The sequence below is a fragment of the Petromyzon marinus genome, chromosome 5 (assembly GCF_048934315.1).
Source record: "Petromyzon marinus isolate PM22_M1 ecotype Great Lakes invasive population chromosome 5, UKy_Petmar_22M1.pri1.0, whole genome shotgun sequence".
Lineage (NCBI taxonomy): Eukaryota > Metazoa > Chordata > Hyperoartia > Petromyzontiformes > Petromyzontidae > Petromyzon > Petromyzon marinus.
Genome location: NC_133671.1, coordinates 20843524 through 20865799, shown reverse-complemented (window position 1 = coordinate 20865799; position 22276 = coordinate 20843524). Strand labels below are relative to the sequence as shown.

The 22276-nt window shown below is 52.7% G+C and overlaps 1 protein-coding gene across 2 annotated transcripts in view; it reads right to left on the bottom strand.

The window, feature by feature from the left end:
• Positions 1-22276, bottom strand: part of LOC116939217 (rabphilin-3A-like) — a 116082-nt gene that overhangs the window by 48154 nt on the left and 45652 nt on the right. For both annotated transcript variants that reach the window (XM_032947359.2, XM_032947360.2), the window contains exons 5-12: positions 18275-18413; positions 9736-9822; positions 8898-9006; positions 7406-7495; positions 5580-5678; positions 4976-5137; positions 2796-2912; positions 1341-1394 (exon numbers count right to left, since the gene is read on the bottom strand). In XM_032947359.2, coding sequence (XP_032803250.2) covers positions 1341-1394; positions 2796-2912; positions 4976-5137; positions 5580-5678; positions 7406-7495; positions 8898-9006; positions 9736-9822; positions 18275-18413 — 857 coding nt within the window. The remainder of the gene's footprint in view (positions 1-1340; positions 1395-2795; positions 2913-4975; positions 5138-5579; positions 5679-7405; positions 7496-8897; positions 9007-9735; positions 9823-18274; positions 18414-22276) is intronic.

Below are 22276 nucleotides of genomic sequence, written 5' to 3'. Positions count from 1 at the left end.
TGGGAGCGATAACACCTGCACGCTTAACCGTAACTTTACAATGTTTTTAAATAATAATAATTACCGAGGCTTCTTCACACGCGTGTCGATTAGCTTCGTTGCTTTGTTGAAGTAGATATTCGCATGTGCTGTGTAGAAGGGTCATTGTCTGAAACGTCGCCAGTCCTAATTTGCTGCTATACATTCCCACGCGATGAGCCACTTCGTTTGGCTATCATTTGTGGCCAGGTTGCTGCAGGAAAATTAGCTAATAGCTCAGCGGTATTTACCTAGTAAGATGAAAAAATATATATTATTATTTAGTTTTATCTATATATTTTTAAGTTATTTGTTTACCTTTCCTATACTTTGCGCTCATATCGGTTTTTTGTATTGTTTGTTGTTCTTACGTTCTGACCCGTGCCCCCTACTGCACATCTTTGAAAAAAAGAGCTTTATAGCTCATCAGATTCCTCTCCCAAAATAGTTTTTATAATTTAGATTTTACATTTTAAAACACACATTTACACCCCTCCCACTTAGAGCCGCCGTGTTTTTTTTTACGGCTGCGTTAAGTTTTGTTGTTTTAAGCGGCCGGGCTGTAGGGGTTCGAGTGGTGATGGGGAAATTCTTTATTGAGGTTTCTGGGAGAGACACACGTTGTGCGCATGCGCGGGGGATCAGCTGTTATGCAACTGGGGGTGCAGGGGGGGGGGGCTGGTGGGCGTGTGTGACTCCCCCGCCCCTCCACCCACGCAACGTGGCTTTATTTTTGCTCCCATGTTTGGATGCGGGGTCGGTGATTGTTTTGCTCGTAAGATGCCTCCTCTCGCGGTAATTGGCGCAACTCCCTCCCTCCCCCCCCCCGTTATACACGGAGATACCAGCACGTGCGGAAGATGCGCTGACACGCGCACAGACACCAAGTACGGTACAGAAAGGTCCCCCGTGTAGCCCTGCACGCGCTGTCGGAGCAAAGTTGCCGTAAGCGGGCATCTAATGAAGGCCGGCACGGCGTCACCCAATCTGAAGGGGGCGATGTGGCCAACGCTACGCCCCTTACGCCCTCCGCGCCCGGCCGCCTTTGTCTCCCCGGTAAAGCTCCTCCCTCATAATCATCATCATCATCATGATGAGACGTTTCAAGACTGAAATGAAACAACAGCACGACGTGCCGACGACGTTTCGGGTCACGACTCACGGCGCACGATTCGATGTTTCAATCAACATCCCGCCCCTCCCTCCCCTCCTCCGGAGAATCCATGACCCACAACGGGACTGAATACGAATCGGAGAGTACGATTAATCGATTACCGTACCGCGCGATTATTGGTGTGATTTATTAATTGTTCACTCCTCACCTGGCCTGGCCTCCGAGTACCGCGCGCTCACCTGCCCGGGCCTCTGTGCGACACCTAGGGGTGGGGTGGAGGGGGGTAAGGGTGGGGGTGCGGATAGGGGCGCGGGGGGGGAGGCAATGAGGCATTCACACAGCAGGTGGGAAGGTTGTGTCGAGGTGCGGGGGACTAGGTGATTGGACGAGAGGGTGGTTCACTGCAGACACAGGCAAACACCCGCCCCCGCATAGCCTCCACAGACTTTCGGGACAAGTGCTGCAAAGCGACCACCTATCAAGGCCGGCACGGCACACGAGCGGGTTGGGTGGTCAACACCACGCCCGACCGCCTTTGTCACCCCAGTGGCGACGTTTACACACCACACCAGGTACTCATTTGTGGCTGAGTCGACCTAGGGGAGGACCAGAACCGCTTCAGATAATCGCCACTGCCGTTGGCCGTGAGCGGGAATCGAACTCGGGTCGAAGCCCTGGTTAGTAGCGCAGCGTAGCGCTAACCTCTTTGTCTTTGCTTGTCCTGCATATGCTGCCTCTTCGTGCGTCTGCGTGTCCGTGCATTTGTCTGCTCTCTCGTGAAGTCGGTCAACCATCAGGCCAATCACCGCACCCTTTAATAGGCGCTCGCTGACAGCGCTACCGACTCAGCCCACGTTGGCTCGACGGGGGATATTCGTCTCTTTCTCACATTCATTCATTATTTTTGTCCTCGGCACATCATCAATTACCCGTCCACTCCTAATTGACGCGCGTGTGGTCACGCGGGGTCACGTGGCGCGTGGGGTCATGTGACCCGGTGGATTGTTGGGTAAAGCCACTGCGTGATTATCCCCTCTCCCTTCCTCTCCCTTCCTCTCCCTTCCTCTCTCTTCTGCTCTCTCTGTCTCTGTATCATCGTCACCATCATCCCACCATCATCAGCCATTGTCTATCAACTTCTGGATGAAGGCTGCCCCACGTCGGCATCATTGCTCACGATCCATCTCCCTCCTGCTCGTGAACTGCCACTCGTGTCTCCATGTAGGTGTGTGTGTGTATATATATATCATATATACACACACACACACGTATTCACCAGGGTGGTGAAGTATGGTCAAATAATCTCCACGACCACCCGCACTGCGTGGGGGCGGGGCTCATTTAGCAGTGGATTGGAAAAGGAATCATACGCGGGTGTCATATTTGAGTAGTTTCAAAATGATGTTACGACGATGACGATGGTGATGACGAAGGATATGATGATGGGGTAGAAGATGATGGTGACGATGATAGTGATGACGATGGTGATGATGACGGTGGTGATGATGGAGGTGATGATAGAGAAGATAATGGTAATGATGATGATGACGGTGATGATAGTGACGATGATTTTTGATGATGGAGAAGATGATAGTGATGATGATGATGGTCATGATGATGATACCGTTGCTGATTACGTAAGCGCTGTGTGGAGGTTCCTTACCGGGGTCTCCCGAGGGTGTGTGGTAGGGGGACTCCCTCGCGGGGGGCGCCTGGGCACCAGGACCCCCTTGTTGGGGTCGTGACGTGGGGGGCGGCCCGAGGTCCGCGCGGCTAGGAGCTGCAACAACACCGGCACGTACAGTACAAGACAAAGATCCCCCGTGTAGCCTCAACAGACTGTCGGGGCAAGTGCTGTCAGCGAGCACCTATGAAGGCCGGCACTATGGCACACGTAGCGGGTTGGTAGCCAGCACCACGCCCGGTCGCCTTTGTCACCACCAGTGCTGATGTTTACTCATTTAAGGCTGAGTCGACGTAAAGGAGGCCCAGGACAGGTTCTGATTCTTGGCCCTATTAGCCGTGGCCGCGAATGGAACTTAGGTCGCTGGGTTCGTAGCCACAGTGTGCTAACCACTGCGCCACCACTCCCGACATTCAGTAGACCCACAGACCTACATTTCCATCAATGCAGCGACACACACTTGACACACGCGCGCATGTACACCAAGTGTGCTGATCAATGTTAACTACCTCGCTTGGTATACAGGAGGTCGTGGGATCAATCCCGACCCTGACGCCTGCTGTAAATTTGGAGTTTGCGCGTCTCTCTCTCTCTGTAATCACGTGGAATCAACAACACACGTCTGGAGCATTTGGCTGCTGTGAATTTGCACGCGATAAGCCGCTCCGTTCAGCTTTCATTTGTGGCCAGGCCGCTTCGGAAAAAAAAGAGTTAAATAGCTCAGTGGGCCTTAATTTGTCAAATATGAAAGGTTAGTTTTAGTTAAAAGATATATATAGTTTTAGTTTAGGATGGGAAGGAGGGGAGAGGAGGGGAGGGAGGGGCTGGAGGGGGAGAGGAGGGATGAGGGGAAGGAGGGCAGGGGGAAGGGGGGAGGAGGAAGGGGAAGGATGAGGCAAGAGGAGGGGGAAGGGGGAGGAGGGAGAAGAGAGGGGGGAAGGGGGGGCGAGGAGGGAGGGGTTGGATGATGGAGGGAGAAGGGTGAAGGAGGAGGCAGGAGGAGGAGGGGGGAGGGGCTAGGGAGGAGGGAGAGGGAAGGAGGGTGCATTGCGTAGGCTGACCCCCGTCACGCCTAATTCAGAACCCACGGCCTTCAATTGGGGGGGGGTGGAGGACGTGGGAGAGGCGGGGGACAAGCTGCTTCAATATCACGGGTCCCAAATAGCGAGGCAAGAGTCGTGTTGATGACATCTTTCCCTGCTCGGTGATCCTCAATTATTTAGCGCGTTTCCTGAAGTCCAAGTTTCGAAGTTTATGGGGTTTTTTGTTTGTTTCGCCGGATGAGAAATCTTGAGCGCGAGTGTGTGGGCGTGCTGCTGGCCACCCACCCACCCGTGTGCCACACGGCGCCGGCCTTCTTCATCGGTGCTGCTACGAACAGCGCTGGCCCCCAACACTCTGCTGAGGCTATGCAGGGGCTCGTTGCCTTTGCATTGACAGAGAGATCGTGATGATTTTCTAATTTGCCAGATTAAAACGTATTATCTGGTGGTGGTGGTGCTGCTGCTGCTACTGCGTTGGCAGTGTTGCAAGAGCATAATCAACAACAACAAACAACAACAACGAATTCAAAACATTAGTCAATAACACCGCTTGGCCTTGAAGACAACAAAGTAAATGATAGGTGACGTTTTGGGCAATGGTCCTGCGTCGCGATATATTTGTATCTATAGGTCTCTGTGCCAATCTATGTGTCTCTATGCCGGTCTCTATGGATGTGTATGTGAGCCTATGTGCCTCATTTTGAGTCTATGACAATCTATGTGAGTCTCTGTGTCTATGTGTGACCATGCGAATCTACGTGTATATATGAGTCTCTATGTGAATATATGGGTATATATGAGTTGGTGGATCTATGGCTCTCTATGTGAGCCTGAGTCTCATGTGACTCTCTATGTGAGTGTGTCAATGTGATTCTATGGGTATTAATGTGTATCTTTGGGTATATAAGAGTTGGTGAGTCTCTGTGTGAGTCTATGACTCACATAGAGACCCATGTGAATTAATGATGATGGTTACAATGATGAATTGATGATTATAGTGATACATTAATGGATTTATGATTATAGTGATTAATTGATGATGATGGTGAATGATTATGATGATGAATGATGATTATAATGATGAAATTATCATGATTAATTGATGATCACCCTCACCCCCTGACGAGGTACGTGTGACGTCATGAGCCGTCTCGTCTCCTCGTCCCCCGGGCTCGCCGCCCACGTGACCCGAGTCGTGCGCGCGGTCACGTGACGACGCCGCGGGGGGGCGAGCCCCCCTCGAAGCGGGCGGCCCCGCCCCTTCGGCGCCCCCCAATCCTGGGCCAACCCCCAACATCAAAGTTCACCATCGTCATCATAGTGGTGATCGTCATGACGACTGCCATCATCATCATCAACTTAACTCCAGTCAAAATAACATCATCACCACCACGACCTCCATCATAATTCATCATCGCATTCAACATCACCACCATCATCTCATCAGTATCCCTGTACTACCGCACCACCATCATCTCTGCCATAACCACGACCACCAATACCACCATCATCCCTACAACCACCAACAATCACTACACCATTATAATCAACATCATCCCTGCCATGATCAGCAACACCACCACCAATACCATCATCATTATCATCCCTACAACCACCACCATCACTACACCATTATAATCACTATCAACATCATCTCTGCCATCATCATCACCACCACCGTCATCGACGTCGAAGTCACGTGAGGACGCGCGCAACGCACCGTGTGTCACCTCCCCGCGCCGCGGTGGGGGCCGCTGGCCCCTCCCCCGCGACCCCTCGTCCCCCCCATCACCCTCCCCTCCGGGGGATTCGGAAGCTCCTGCGGCACAAGAGGAGGGGCGGGGGATGGGGGCGGTATGACCCATAGACTTACACAGAGACCCATAGACTTACATAGAGACCCATAGACTTACGTAGAGACCCATATACTTACATAGAGACCCATAGGCTTATACAGAGACCCATAGACTTACACAGAGACCTATAGACTCAGAGAGAACCTTGCCTCAAGCTCGGAACACCCATTGGTTAGGAGACGCATGCATGGTAGCCAATTAGGGGTGACTGGGCTGTGATTGGCTCAACTTGCACGCGTGTTATTATTATTGTATAATATAAATGTTATTGCATCATTCATATTAGTTCGGCGTTTTAAGTTAATCAGAAGCCGTGCGAGGGAGGCGGTAACTTGCTCGCGATTGATTGGACTTATACGTGTGGAGGCGGAATTAATTCGTCACCGCCCTCCCACCCCCCGGCCAGATGATGTTTGCTTGTTCGCCATTGGTCGATTTGTTTGCTCGCTCACCATTGGTCGATTTGGCACGCCTTTGCCAATCGAGCGGCCGCTTCGTCTGGCACCGCACGCAGAGGTCTGATTGGGAGCGATTCGGTCGAGGCAGCCTTAGGGGTAATGATTGGCTTCTGGTGGAGCTGCTGTGCTCCCATTGCTGAGGGATGGCTTAGGAGCTGTGAGCTAAAACTAAACTATCGTCTTTTTTTAATTTACCAGGTAAGGCCACACTAAGCTATGTAGCTTTTTTCACAAGCCACCTGGCTATCACAAATGATGACTCAACGAAAGTGGCTTATCATCGCGTGGAAATGTAGAGCAGCCAAATACTGATAAACGCGTGGTGTTGATTCTAAATGTGGAGGCGAAAACCGGAGGACCCGGAGAAAAAAAATCCACGCCACCACGGGGAGAGCGAGTGAGAGAACACACAAACTCCTAATATCCAGTTTAACACGTAGGCTTTTGCGACCAATATTATTCGTAACGTCGAAATTAAAATTGTTAATGTTGTGGATTTACTCTCCAACACACCGGTGGGCTGAAGTAGTGACTAATTGGCGCGTAGTTTACGTGACAAACCTTGCTGGCTGTGTCGGGTAGTGGAGGAGTTCGACACATACTTACGAATATATATAACAGGCGTCAGGGTCCAGATCAAACCCACGACCTCCTGTATACCAGGCGAGGGAGTTAACATCTCTTTCCCACGGGCGGCGGCGCTACCGCGAACCGCGACGCCGTTTCGCGCTGCGAGCAGAATCCTCCACCCACGGATCATCAGCGATGATGCGACCCAATCGTTCCGTGCGCGGGAGTGAGATAGACGGTAGCAGCGCTGCACCACGAGGGATGGCGGCGTGTGTGTGGGGGGGGTGGAGGTGGTAGGAAATTTAACCCAGCAGTGGATTGACCGTGGCTGCTGCTGATGATGATGATTCATAAGTCACAACTCTGGCTGCACGCCTGATGATGCTAGTTGGAATTACTGGCGATACGTCGGACTCGAATTGTAAATGTTGTGGCTTCTCCAACACACAACCGGCGTGCTGTACCGGTAGAGAGTTGTCACGTTTTGTTTACGTGACAAACCTTACCAAGAGGCTCTGTCGGCTGGTGGCGGGGTTTAATGGCGCATTTATAAAGAACGCGATCCTACCCAACAAAAACCTCTACGACGGATAACATTGGTTGCGAGAGCCCCCTGCGTGTTGAATTGATGACGACAACGATTGGTGGTGTAAGTCTCGTACCGCGCCTGCGAGCGCGCTGCACGGAGGATGAGGAGGAGGAGGAGGCGGCGGCGCTGTCGGTCCGGGTCACGCGCTCCTCGCCCCCCGACTCTGCACGAGGTCGGGGTCAAGAGGTCATCGGTGGATCGCGTTCACGGCCAAGAGAATGTGCAAATGCGAGGACGCATCTTTATTTAGCACGGAACATGTAACGCGTGTCTGTTGGACTTCTTTTGCACCGTACGTAGCCAACCGCGATAATCGAAGGTGGAAGGGACAACAAACTAACAGACACAAATCAGTTCTTTAAAAAAACGAGTTTGTCGATCTCGATGATGATTTAAAAGTGCATAGCTTCCAGTGGCTTCCTAATATCGTAAGAAAGAGCGTTCCAGACGGCCGCAGAAGCGCATCTGAAAGCGCGCGATGCGGTGACCGCCCTTGTTCGATGGCTGAGCCAAAAGCCGCTGCTGCTGCGAGGATGACTGGAGTACGTGTGATGGTTTGTGTTCCTTGACGAGCAAGGGGTATTGCGGTCCAAGCACTTTAAACATCGATATCATCATCATCATCGCGTGACATCTGAAATGTTTCCGATCCAGAATAAAATGTATTTCATCTTCAGCCGCGTGGTGGTTACTACACTGCAGCGCGTGGCTGCCGAAAACCCAGCACTGTGGAGGGTTGGAGGATCGCGCACGGATGTTGTAGAACTCCCTTCCCGTGGGCGCTCTAGGAGGAGCAGTAACCCTGGCTCGCCAGGAGAAGACGGTACAGCAAAGTGTGGACTAATCGCCATCTGTTTTACATCCCGTACGGGGATAGAGTGTTTCCCCCTCGCACGTGTGGGGTTTCCTCCGGGTTCCCCCCCGCCCCCACCATCCTTAACTTTTAGAGTCTAGATATTTTTTTTGCTCTAAATTTCCACATGGTGATAAGCCACTTCGTTGAGCTATCATTTGTGGCCAGGTCGCTTCTGAAAAAAGAAGCTAATAGCTCAGTGGAATTTACCTGGTGAGATTAAAACAATGACGATATATTATATTCTTGGTTCTTTAGGTAAAGTCACGTTGAAGGGAAAACAATAAAATAAAAAAATATATAAAACAATAAAATTCTCACGACGTTTCGACTGCAACAAGCAGTCATCATCAGGTGCTTGTGTTGCAGTCGAAACGTGATAATTTTATTGTTTTATATATTTTTATATTTTTATTTTTTTCCCTTCAACGTGACTTTACCGAAAGAACCAAGAATATGAATCACTGCAGTCACGAAAGCTTTAAATCAAAATTTAAAATGACGTTATATTTCAAGTTATGTGTTTACCTTTCCTACACTTTGTACTCATATCATGTTTTTGTACCATTGTGGTAACGTTGTGACCCCTTGCCCCTTACTAAACATTTGCGAAAAAAGAGCTTCATAGCTCATCGGATTTATTCTGCAGTATAAACAAATATCCTGATTGCAACCCCCCCCCCCCCCCCCGATGCCATTCCTCCGCACTCACCCGGAGTGGCGAGCTCCTCGGCGCTGCTCGGGGAGGCGAGGGAGCTCTGGGAGGGCAGCACGTACTTGGGCAGCCCCTTGAAGAACCACGCGCCTGAGCGCTTCCACAGCTGCCCTCGGGGATGGGGGGGGGTAGGAAGTGGGGGTACAGGTGACGGGGCAGGGGGTAGGAAGTGGGGGTACAGGTGACGGGGCAGGGGGTAGGAAGTGGGGGTACAGGTGACGGGGCAGGGGGGGGGGGTACAGGTGACGGGGCAGGGGGGGGTACAGGTGACGGGGCAGGGGGGGGTACAGGTGACGGGGCAGGGGGGGGGGAGAAGAGGGGATACAGGTGACGGGGCAGGGGGTAGGAAGTGGGGGTACAGGTGACGGGGCAGGGGGGGGGGGGTACAGGTGACGCAGCAGGGGGTAGGAAGAGGGGATACAGGTGACGGGGCAGGGGGGGGGATACAGGTGACGAGGCAGGGGGTAGGAAGTGGGGATACAGGTGACGGGGCAGGGGGGGGGGGTACAGGTGACGGGGCAGGGGGGGGGGAGAGGTTGACGTCAACACCATCAACTTTCTCACCCTCGCGCCAGCCAGCCAGGAAGCCAGCCAGCCAGCAAAACTTATTTTTTTCTAATATAGAAAAAATATATTATTGTAAGTACGAGCATTTGTCTGGACTTTATATATGTGTGCATTTTTTTATCAGAATATTCATTGATACTGGAAGGGTCCCATGAGCTACACAGTCCTTTTTTCACACGTGTCCAGTCGTGGGACCCAATTTGATCTTGCGAGCGCATGGTCGGCGTGTCGCGCATGGTCGGCGTGTCGCGTGTTGCAGGGCCACTACCTCCCGCTGCTCGTTACACAGACGGCACACCCACACGCGGCTCTGCTTGCGAGTCGACGTCTGCACCCCGCACCTCCCGCACACGCTCTGCAAACAACACGGTGGGGGGGGATGGGGGAGACACAAAAACAATGAAGACAAAGATTCCCCCTTGTAGCCTTAACAGACTGCCGGGGCAAGTGCTGTTAGGCCGGAACGGCACACGAGGGGGTTTGTGGCCAGCAACCACGCCCGGCCGCCTTTGTCTCCCCAATGGCGATGATTACGCACCGCACCAAGTACTCATTCGAGGCTGAGTCGACCTAGGGGAGGCCCAAGACCGGCTCAGGTAATCGTCACCGGTGTTGACCGAAATCGAACTCGGCCCGCTGGGTTCGTAGCGCGGCGTGCTCACGACTAAACTACCGCTCCCCACAAGGGAGACACACACACACACATACAGACACACATACAGACAATGACCTTTTCAGTCAACCCGTGCCCATTGAACACGTGCGCGTGTGTGTGTTCTCTTCGTCGTCTCGGCCTTCATAGGTGCTACTCGCTAACAGCTTGTTCCAACAGTCTGCAGCTGTGAGGGTCTTCGTCTTCCTCTCTTGGCACAGTTGGGGCCACAGTTTGGTGTATCTGCCAGTCGGATGCAACGGCACCTGGGTCTGTCTGTCCCGTGACCTCCTCCTGCCGGCGGGCCTCCGACACACTTTCACGTGGTCTTAAAGCGCACACAGCCTGGCACAAGCGCCGTGGTGACGTCACCGCCACTTAGTGGCGAATTTGTGGTGGTTGTTGTTTCTCGATTAGGTTGACTCTCGCATCAAGTGAGTACTGTACCAGACGTGGTGCGGTACGTAGTAGACATCGCCACTGGGGAGACAAAGGCGGCCGGGCGTGGTGCTGGCCACCCACCGCCTCGTTTGCCATCGTAGGTGCTACTCGCTAACAGCACTTGTCCCCAAAAAGTGTAAGTCTCTATACGGGGCATCTTTGTCTTCGTCTTGTGGGTTCATAGTGCAGTGCGCTAGCCACTGCGCCACCGCTCCACCCAAATAAAGACAATTGTTGTTATTTACCGACACTTGAAAGGTAATTGGCTGGAAACATCTTAAAATAACCACCCAACGAAGCAGTAGCAGCAGCAGCCTCCTGAAGACGAGTCTCACGACTCCGCGTGGCCCTCCTGGGTATATAATCATTCAGTATCAGAATCTGTATTTATACTGCAGGAGGAATCCGATGAGCTATGAAGCTCTTTGTTCACAGATGATCTACTCGGGGCACGGGGTCAGATCGTCAATAACAAACAATACAAAAATAATATTGATTTGAAGCTTTCGTGACTGCAGGAATCCATCCTCTTTGGTTCTTTCGGTAAAGTCACGGAGTTAAAGATAAAATAAAACAAATCACGACGTTTCGATTGCAACACAAGCAATCATCATCAGGTAGGAAAACCACAGCAAGAAAAAAATTGCTGGAAATGAAAAGTATAGGAAAGGTCATTACAATTATTATCACCCGATAAAATAGTTATATAAGTGTTATGTAATTATACAACAGTTAGAAGATTATTGTATTATGTAATTCTGTAATTATATAGCTTTATTTTGGTGATCCAATTACTAGCGGGTGATCATGACAATTTGAAGACACGTCTAATCAACAGGGTGGATTGCTCTTAATAGGCGCTCGCTAACAGAACGCGACATTGGCTTATCGCAAAATGATAGCCCGACGAAGTAGCGTATCATCAGCACGTGGCAATTCATAGCGGCCAAAATAAAACCGATAAACGCGTGACGTTGATTGTAAACGTGGAGGGGAAACAGGGAAGGAGCCAGAGAAAAATCCACGCTAGCACGGAGAACGGGAGAGAGAGAGAGACACCGCAAACTTCATATGCAGTAGGGCGTCAGGGTCAGGATCGAACCCACGTCCTCTTGTATACCAGGCGATGTAGTTAATCGAAAGGGGCGGGTCCACGCCTGCTATTATGGAGTGACTCATGCTGCCAGCTGTGGCTGCAAAGTTTGGTCGTACATGTTATGTATATCGTTTACTGTTACATTTGAATCACAGTTCCTATGATCACTGTTACATTGTGTTTTCATAGCTTTATTTTGGTGATTTCGAAAACGTTTGGTTAAGCCATGTTTGTTTGTTGAAGTACGGAGTTAGCCTGATAACTTGTATCTAAATTGTCTTATGGTTGTTATTGTTTGACTTGCATCCCACTGGGATTTTTGCACACAGCGTTGATATACGGTGCCTCTTTTCTGGACGATTTTTGCTGTTTTTTCCTGGATGTTTCTGTTGCGCGTCGTCACTTTAGGATGTTTTCTTGTTCACGTTTTTGTTTGTCGCGGTTACACCCGAGTCAAGAGCCGCATGGCTCACAGAGCTATACCGGTCCATGTGTGTGTAAGTCTATGTGTGTGTGTGTAAGTCGATGTGTGTGTGTGTGAGTCGATGTGTGTGTAAGTCGATGTGTGTGTGTGTGTAAGTCGATGTGTGTGTGTAAGTCGATGTGTGTGTGTGTGTGAGTCGATGTGTGTGCGTGTAAGTCGATGTGTGTGTGTAAGTCGATGTGTGTGTGTAAGTCGATGTGTGTGTGTGTAAGTCGATGTGTGTGTGTGTGAGTCGATGTGTGTGTGTAAGACGATGTGTGTGTGTAAGTCGATGTGTGTGTGAGTGAGTCGATGTGTGTGTGTGTAAGTCGATGTGTGTGTGTGTAAGTCGATGTGTGTGTGAGTCGATGTGTGTGTGTAAGTCGATGTGTGTGTAAGTCGATGTGTGTGTGTGTGTGTAAGTCGATGTGTGTGTGTGAGTCGATGTGGGTGTGTGTGTGTAAGTCGATGTGTGTGTGAGTCGATGTGTGTGTGTAAGTCTATGTGTTTATGTGTGTAAGTCGATGTGTGTGTGAGTCGATGTGTGTGTGTGTAAGTCGATGTGTGTGTCTAAGTCGATGTGTGTGTGTAAGTCGATGTGTGTGTGTGTAAGTCGATGTGTGTGTGTATGTCGATGTGTGTGTGAGTCGATGTGTGTGTGTAAGTCGATGTGTGTGTGAGTCGATGTGTGTGTGTAAGTCGATGTGTGTGTGTGTAAGTCGATGTGTGTGTGTAAGTCGATGTGTGTGTGTGAGTCGATGTGTGTGTGTAAGTCGATGTGTGTGTGTGTCTAAGTCGATGTGTGTGTGTGTAAGTCAATGTGTGTGTGTGTCTAAGTCGATGTGTGTGTGTAAGTCGATGTGTGTGTGTGTGTAAGTCGATGTGTGTGTGTGAGTCGATGTGCGTGTGTGTGTGTAAGTCGATGTGTGTGTGAGTCGATGTGTGTGTGTAAGTCTATGTGTTTATGTGTGTAAGTCGATGTGTGTGTGTGTGAGTCGATGTGTGTGTAAGTCGATGTGTGTGTGTGTAAGTCGATGTGTGTGTGAGGGTCGATGTGTGTGTGAGTCGATGTGTGTGTGTGAGTCGATGTGTGTGTGTGTGTGAGTCGATGTGTGTGTGTGAGTTGATGTGTGTGTGTGTGAGTCGATGTGTGTGTGTGTGTGTAAGTCGATGTGTGTGTGTGTAAGTCGATGTGTGTGTGTAAGTCGATGTGTGTGTGTAAGTCGATGTGTGTGTGTGAGTCGATGTGTGTGTGTGTAAGTCTATGTGTTTATGTGTGTAAGTCGATGTGTGTGTGAGTCGATGTGTGTAAGTCGATGTGTGTGTGTGTAAGTCGATGTGTGTGTGAGGGTCGATGTGTGTGTGTGTGAGTCGATGTGTGTGTGTGAGTCGATGTGTGTGTGTGTGTGAGTCGATGTGTGTGTGTGTGAGTTGATGTGTGTGTGTGAGTCGATGTGTGTGTGTGTAAGTCGATGTGGGTGTGTAAGTCGATGTGTGTGTGTAAGTCGATGTGTGTGTAAGTCGATGTGTGTGTGTAAGTCTATGTGTTTATGTGTGTAAGTCGATGTGTGTGAGAGTCGATGTGTGTGTGTGAGTCGATGTGTGTGTGTGTAAGTCGATGTGTGTGTGTGTGAGTCGATGTGTGTGTGTAAGTCGATGTGTTTGTGTGTGTAAGTCTATGTGTGTGTGTAAGTCGATGTGTGTGCGCGTGTAAGTCGATGTGTGTGTGTCTTTTTCGCCCGGGCAACGCGGGGTACTTCCCGCTCTCGTACCTAAACGATGAAACTGAACCGTGACCGCGCAGTTATTTTTCCCCATAGGCAGACGGCGCCCTCTAGCGCCAATCCTGGAGCGACGCGAATCCCACGGTCGCGATTTCTGCTTCTGATCCCTTCAAAGCCCCGCCAATGATGAGGCGGGCATCCTCGTCGTCAGCCGTGGTCTCGTCCCCTGCTGGATGGGGGCCTACCCTCCAAGCCGTGCGCGTTCGTTGGCTATTTGGCCGCGCTCTCGCCGAGGAGGAACCGGTGGCGTTGTTGGGGTTCACACGGAGGAACAGAGACGGGAGCGCTGGTGGGGGCAGCGCGACTGTGGGTGGCGCTGAAGTCGCCGCTCTGATGCCCGCAGCGTCGCCTCGCGGCACGGGCAGCGGTGGCGGCAGCGGGCAGCGGCAGCCGCCCGTGGTATTCAACGGGCGGCCATGCGGAGGACTCGAACCTCCTCCACTCGAACTCCCTCAACTCGAACCCCCTCCACTCGAGCCCCCTCCACTCGAACCTCCTCCACTCGAGCCCCCTCCACTCGAACCTCCTCCACTCGAACCTCCTCCACTCGAGCCCCCTCCACTCGAACCTCCTCCACTCGAGCCCCCTCAACTCGAACCTCCTTCCACTCGAACCTCCTCCACTCGAGCCCCCTCCACTCGAACCTCCTCCACTCGAACCTCCTCCACTCGAAACCCCTCCACTCGAACCCCCTCCACTCGAACCTCCTCCACTCGAACCCCCTCCACTCGAACTCCCTCTACTCGATCCTCCGCCATCCCTGCTTGAAGTCCCGAGATGGGACGCGCGGTGGCGCTCCGGTGTTGTCTTGTTGTGGTTTGAGACTGTTGTTGTTGTGGTCTGGGACTGTTGTTGTTGTCTTGGTGTGGTCTGGGACTGTTGTTGTTGTCTTGGTGTGGTCTGGGACTGTTGTTGTTGTTGTGGTCTGGGACTGTTGTTGTTGTCTTGGTGTGGTCTGGGACTGTTGTTGTTGTCTTGGTGTGGTCTGGGATTGCTGTTGTTGTGGTCTGGGACTGTTGTTGTTGTTGTGGTCTGGGACTGTTGTTGTTGTTGTCTTGGTGTGGTCTGGGACTGTTGTTGGTGTGGTCTTGGTGTGGTCTGGGACTGTTGTTGGTGTGGTCTTGGTGTGGTCTGGGACTGTTGTTGTGGTCTTGGTGTGGTCTGGGACTGTTGTTGTTGTTGTTGTTGTCTTGGTGTGGTCTGGGACTGTTGTTGTTGTCTTGGTGTGGTCTGGGACTGTTGTTGTTGTCTTGGTGTGGTCTGGGACTGTTGTTGTTGTGGTCTTGGTGTGGTCTGGGACTATTGTTGTTGTTGTCTTGGTGTGGTCTGGGACTGTTGTTGTTGTTGTTGTCTTGGTGTGGTCTGGGACTGTTGTTGTTGTTGTCTTGGTGTGGTCTGGGACTGTTGTTGTTGTCTTGGTGTGGTCTGGGACTGTTGTTGTTGTCTTGGTGTGGTCTGGGACTGTTGTTGTTGTTGTCTTGGTGTGGTCTGGGACTGTTGTTGTTGTCTTGGTGTGGTCTGGGACTGTTGTTGTTGTTGTCTTGGTGTGGTCTGGGACTGTTGTTGTTGTCTTGGTGTGGTCTGGGACTGTTGTTGTTGTCTTGGTGTGGTGTGGGACTGTTGTTGTCTTGGTGTGGTCTGGGACTGTTGTTGTTGTCTTGGTGTGGTGTGGGACTGTTGTTGTTGTTGTCTTGGTGTGGTCTGGGACTGTTGTTGTTGTCTTTTTAGCGACTCGCTCGCCCTTTCTCTCTCTTGCACTCGCGTCGTTTTGTTGTTGTTGTTGTATCGGTTGATGCTGTAACTCGCTGACCTGCCCCTACCGGACATCTGTGAACAAGAGCTTTATAGCTCATCGGATTTTTTCTCCTCCAGTCCCGATCAATATCCTCATTCTGATATGGACCCCCCCCACCTACCCCTCCCCCCACCTACCCCCCACCTACCCCTCCCCCCACCTACCCCTCCCCCCACCTACCCCTCCCCCCACTTACCCCCCACCTACCCCTCCCCCCACCTACCCCCACCTACCCCTCCCCCCACCTACCCCCCACCTACCCCTACCCCCACCTACCCCCCACCTACCCCCCCCCACCAACTCCTCCCCCCACCTACCCCTCCCCACCATCCCGTGCTCGTAGTCACACGAAAACCGCCGGTCGTAAATAAATCCGAAAAAAATTAAATGCGAAAGCGAGCGAGGGAACAATAAATCCCCAACAGTAGGAGGAGGAGGAGGGGGGGGAGTGGGAGGACAAGGGGGAGTAGGGGGGAGGGGGCAGGAAAGAGTAGTTGCTCCCAACGTTGTTGTTGTTGTTGTTGAAATATGAGTGCACGGGCGACAATCACTCGCGCGGGAGATGTGTTCCATCGCCGTGTTTCACACTGCGCGTCAATTCCTCCGCGCCCGCCTTGGCACGCAGTTCCTTGGCACGGGAGGCCCCCCTCGCGCCCAGACGCGACTCTCTCTCTCACGGCACCAGTTACAGAAGCTACAGCATCATCAGCAGCCCGTAAGTCAAATGTTACGATGCCGTCTGGCTAGTCGCTGCTCCGTGTAATTTCTCCCGCTTCGCAGACGACAAAAAAACACAACACGCAAATTGCCATCTCCCCCCCCCCCCCCCCAATGAGGCAATTAGCAAACGGTTACACGGCGCACATTTCCGTGTGCGTGCCTCCGTCACCTCGCGGATTTACCCATAATAATTGTTCTACTGTAGGAATCCGATGAGCTATGAAGCTCTTTTTCACAGACGTCCAACGCAGCTCTGCTTCCCCCTCCCCCCTCTCTCTCCTCACCACGGCCTCTCTAAATGGCCTCCACAGAAGATCTCTCGCCTCCCCTAAACCCCCCACTACCGAACTACTCCCGTGCAGGTGCCAGACTGCTCACACGCACGCACCCGTGCACGGGACCACGTCTCCAGATACTCAATTACGATCCAGGGATAAATTACAAGATTGACACTCGCTGTCTTCAAGACCATCCGCGCACTCGCTCCTGCCTGCCTCTCCCCTCTCAGCTCACTCTACCCCCCTCTACTCACTCCCCTGCCTCTCCCCTCTCAGCTCACTCCACTCCCCTCCACGCTTTCCCCTACCTCTCATCTCACTCCACTCCCATCCACGCTCTCCCCTGCCTCTCATCTCACTTCACTCCCTTCCACGCTCTCTCCTACCTCTCATCTCACTCTACTCCCCTCCATGCTACCCCCTGTCTCTCATCTCACTCCCTTCCACGCTTCCCCCTGCCTCTCCTCTCACTCTACTCCCCTCCACGCTCTCCCCTACCTCTCATCTCACTCCACTCCACGCTCTCCCCTGCCTCTCCTCTCACTCCCCTCCACGCTACCCCCTGTCTCTCTTCTCTCTCCGAAACCCGCAGATGAACGACCGCTCGGTGCGGGAGGTCGCTCCATTCTACCGCTCGAGTTATCTGGAACACTCCCCTCTAGCCATCCGTGCTGTGGTGGACAGATGGCTGTGTTTATATATTTAACAAAACTGAATTAAATATACTCGGGGAGAATGTGATTTCTAATTATGCACACTTGCATGAAGTGGTGAGCCAGATTTTTGTTTAATATATATAACCTGCAGCTGCATCGATTCCTATGTTGTACGGTACTTCTAAGGGGCACCGGGGTGGAGGGATGGGGATGTGCGAGTCAACACGGGCGACGCCTGGCAGGGCCTCTGTGCTGGGACGCGGTGGAGCAATCCGACGAGCTACAAAGCTCTTTGTCCACAGATGCCCGGTGGTTTTCACAGATGTCTTGAATGAATAACCTGGTGCGGTGCGTATGAAACATCAGTACTCGGGGGAGGGAGACAAAGGCGGCCGCGCGTGGCGTTGGCCATCCACCCTCTCGTGTGCCGTGCCGGCCTTCATTAGGTGGCTACTCGCCAGCAGCAACTTGTCCCCAGCAGTCTGTTAAAAGCTACCCCGGTGAGATATATTCGTAAATGCAGTGTATGAGGAGCGGTGGCATAGCGGTTCGTCGTCTCTCGGCCACGGCTAACATCAGTGGCGCTGAACCGAACCAAACGCTCAGGAGCCGCATCCACGCGTGTGTCTCTCGAAGGGACTGCCGCTTCGTGACCGCTGTTCGTGATGGGGCCCACCACCACCACCACTGCCTCGTGTTCACCCAGCAGTGCGCGTTGCGCCGCTCGGAATGCTGAATTGTTGTTTATTTAATTCTTTGATGCCGAGGTCGAAAAATAAAATGTCTCTTCTTGTTGTTGCGTTGGTTTGCCGCTCCCTTGGGGATAGGAGGGATCATTTAATTGATCGAGGGGATTGATGGGGGAGGGGGGGGGTTCTTTATTTAAATCCCGCGTGCGCGTGTCCCGTGCGCGAACCCGCACCTTCTTACAGTCGTGGCAGACGCGGCTCGAGTCGCCGGTCCCCAGCGCCCCCCCACAGAGCGAGCAGCCCCCCTCGCCGCCTGCCGTGGGGCCCCCCGCGGCCGTCTGACGGAGCCCCTCCACCCTCTCCACGAGCATCCTGCTCCAACCATCAGCAACAACAATATGAACAACAACATCATGAAAATAATATCATCAACATAATCGTCAACAACAACAATATCATCAACACCAACATCATTAACATAATCAAAAACATCAACAACAACGCCATTAAATACAGGCCCGGCTCCAGCTCATCTCACATGGGAGTGGGAGTGGTGGGGGGGGTGGAGATGAGGGGGGGGGCACGCTGAGGAGAGTGAGCCCAGGGTGGTGTCAATGCGACGTTTGGGTTTGGTGCAGAGCTCAGCACGCCTCGAGCAACTGGGCCATGATTCGGGAACACCACCACCATCACCACCATCACCACCACCATCACCACCACCACCACCACCATTACCACCACCATCACCACCACCATCACCACCACCATCACCACCACCATCACCACTACCACCACCATCACCACCACCATCACCACCACCATCACCACTACCACCACCACCATCACCACCACCATCACCACCATCACCACCATCACCACCACCATCACCACTACCACCACCACTACCACCACCATCACCACCACCATCACCACCACCATCACCACTACCACCATCACCACTACCATCACCACCATCACCACCATCACCATCACTACCATCACCACCACCATCACCACCACCATCACCACCATCACCACCACCATCACCACCATCACCACTACCATCACCACCATCACCACCATCACCACCACCATCACCAGCATCACCACCATCACCACTACCATCACCACCATCACCATCACCACCATCACCACCACCATCACCACCACCATCACCACCATCAACACCACCATCACCACTATCATCACCACCACCATCACCACCACCATCACCACCATCACCACCATCACCACCATCACCACTACCATCACCACCATCACCATCACCACCACCATCACCACCACCATCACCACCATCAACACCACCATCACCACTACCATCACCGCTACCATCACCACTACCATCGTCACCATCACCACCATAACCATCACCACCATCACCACTACCATCACCATCATCACCACTACCATCACCACCATCACCACCATCACCACCATCAGCATCACCATCATCACCACCATCACCACTACCATCACCATCATCACCACTACCATCACCACCATCACCACCACCACCATCACCATCACCACCATCACCACCATCACCACTACCATCACCACCATCACCACCATCACCACTACCACCATCACCACCATCAACATCACCACCACCATCACCACTACCATCACCACCATCACCACCACCACTATCACCACCATCACCATCACCACCATCACCACCATCACCACTACCATCACCACCATCACCACCATCACCACTACCACCATCACCACCACCAGCACCATCACCACCACCATCACCACCACCACTACCACCATCACCACCATCAACATCTCCATCACCACCACCATCACCACCATCACCACCACCATCACCACCACCATCACCACCATCACCACACCATCACCACCATCAACACCACCACCATCACCACCATCAACACCACTACCACCACCATCACCACCATCACCACTACCACCACCACCATCACCACCACCATCACCACCATCACTACTACCACCACCACCATCACCACCATCACCATCACCACTACCACCACCATCACCACCATCACCACTACCACCACCACCATCACCACCACTACCACCACCATCACCACTACCACCATCACCACCACCACCACCATCACTACCATCACCACCACTACCACCATCACCATCACCACCACCATCACCACCATCACCACCATCATCACCACCGCCATCACCACTACCACCACCACCATCACCACCATCACCACCATCACCACCACCATCACCACCACCATCACCACCACCATCACCACCACCATCACCACTACCACCACCATCACCACCACCATCACCACCACGATCACCACTACCACCACCACCACCACCATCACCACCACCATCACCACCATCACCACCATCACCACCACCATCACCACTACCACCACCACTACCACCACCATCACCACCACCACCATCACCACCACCATCACCACTACCACCATCACCACTACCATCACCACCATCACCACCATCACCACCACCATCACCATCACTACCATCACCACCACCATCACCACCACCATCACCACCATCACCACCACCATCACCACCATCACCACTACCATCACCACCATCACCACCATCACCACCACCATCACCAGCATCACCACCATCACCACTACCATCACCACCATCACCATCACCACCATCACCACCACCATCACCACCACCATCACCACCATCAACACCACCATCACCACTATCATCACCACCACCATCACCACCACCATCGCCACCATCACCACCATCACCACTACCATCACCACCATCACCATCACCACCACCATCACCACCATCAACACCACCATCACCACTACCATCACCGCTACCATCACCACTACCATCGTCACCATCACCACCATAACCATCACCACCATCACCACTACCATCACCATCATCACCACTACCATCACCACCATCACCACCATCACTATCACCACCATCACCACCATCACCACTACCATCACCATCATCACCACTACCATCACCACCATCACCACCATCACCATCACCACCATCACCACCATCACCACTACCATCACCACCATCACCACCATCACCACTACCACCATCACCACCATCAACATCACCACCACCATCACCACTACCATCACCACCATCACCACCACCACCATCACCACCATCACCATCACCACCATCACCACCATCACCACTACCATCACCACCATCACCACCATCACCACTACCACCATCACCACCATCACCACTACCACCATCACCACCATCAACATCTCCATCACCACCACCATCACCACCATCACCACCACCATCACCACCACCATCACCACCATCACCACACCATCACCACCATCAACACCACCACCATCACCACCATCAACACCACTACCACCACCATCACCACCATCACCACTACCACCACCACCATCACCACCACCATCACCACCATCACCACTACCACCACCACCATCACCACTACCACCACCATCACCACCATCACCACTACCACCACCACCATCACCACCACCATCACCACCATCACCACTACCACCACCACCATCACCACCATCACCATCACCACTACCACCATCACCACTACCATCACCACCATCACCACCACCACCATCACTACCACCATAACCACACCATCACCACCATCAACACCACCACCATCACCACCATCAACACCAATAGCATTGTCATCGCAATGCACCTCCGATTAGTGCGGTTGTCCACGTACGGTGCGAAAGAAGCTCAACGTACATCATCGACGTGACACAATCTACGTGCTTGTAATGCACAACGATGCCTCTTCTCAGCGTCATCATGAATCTTAGAACATCACTGCGTGTGCGTGGTGTGTGGTGTACGTGCTGCGTCTATCGGTAAGAGTAGTGGGGGGGGGGTGCGTGGTGTCCTGGTGACGTGGGGGGAGCGGTGGCGGAATGGTGAGCGCAATTCCCCGCGCGGCCAATACCACCGCTCAGAGGATGATGAGAACCGCTCCTGGGCCTCACTTGGGTCGACTCTGCCGTCAAACGAGTACACTGCCTGGTGCGGTGTATAAAACATCGCCGTCGGGGAGACAAAGGCGGCCGGGGCGTGCGTGAAGCTAGGCCAGCCCCCCACTTCCCCCGGCCTCGTGTGCCATGCCGGCCTTCAACGGCGGTGTTCGTTAGCAGCACTTGCCCCTAACACTCTGTTGGACCCTACACGCACGG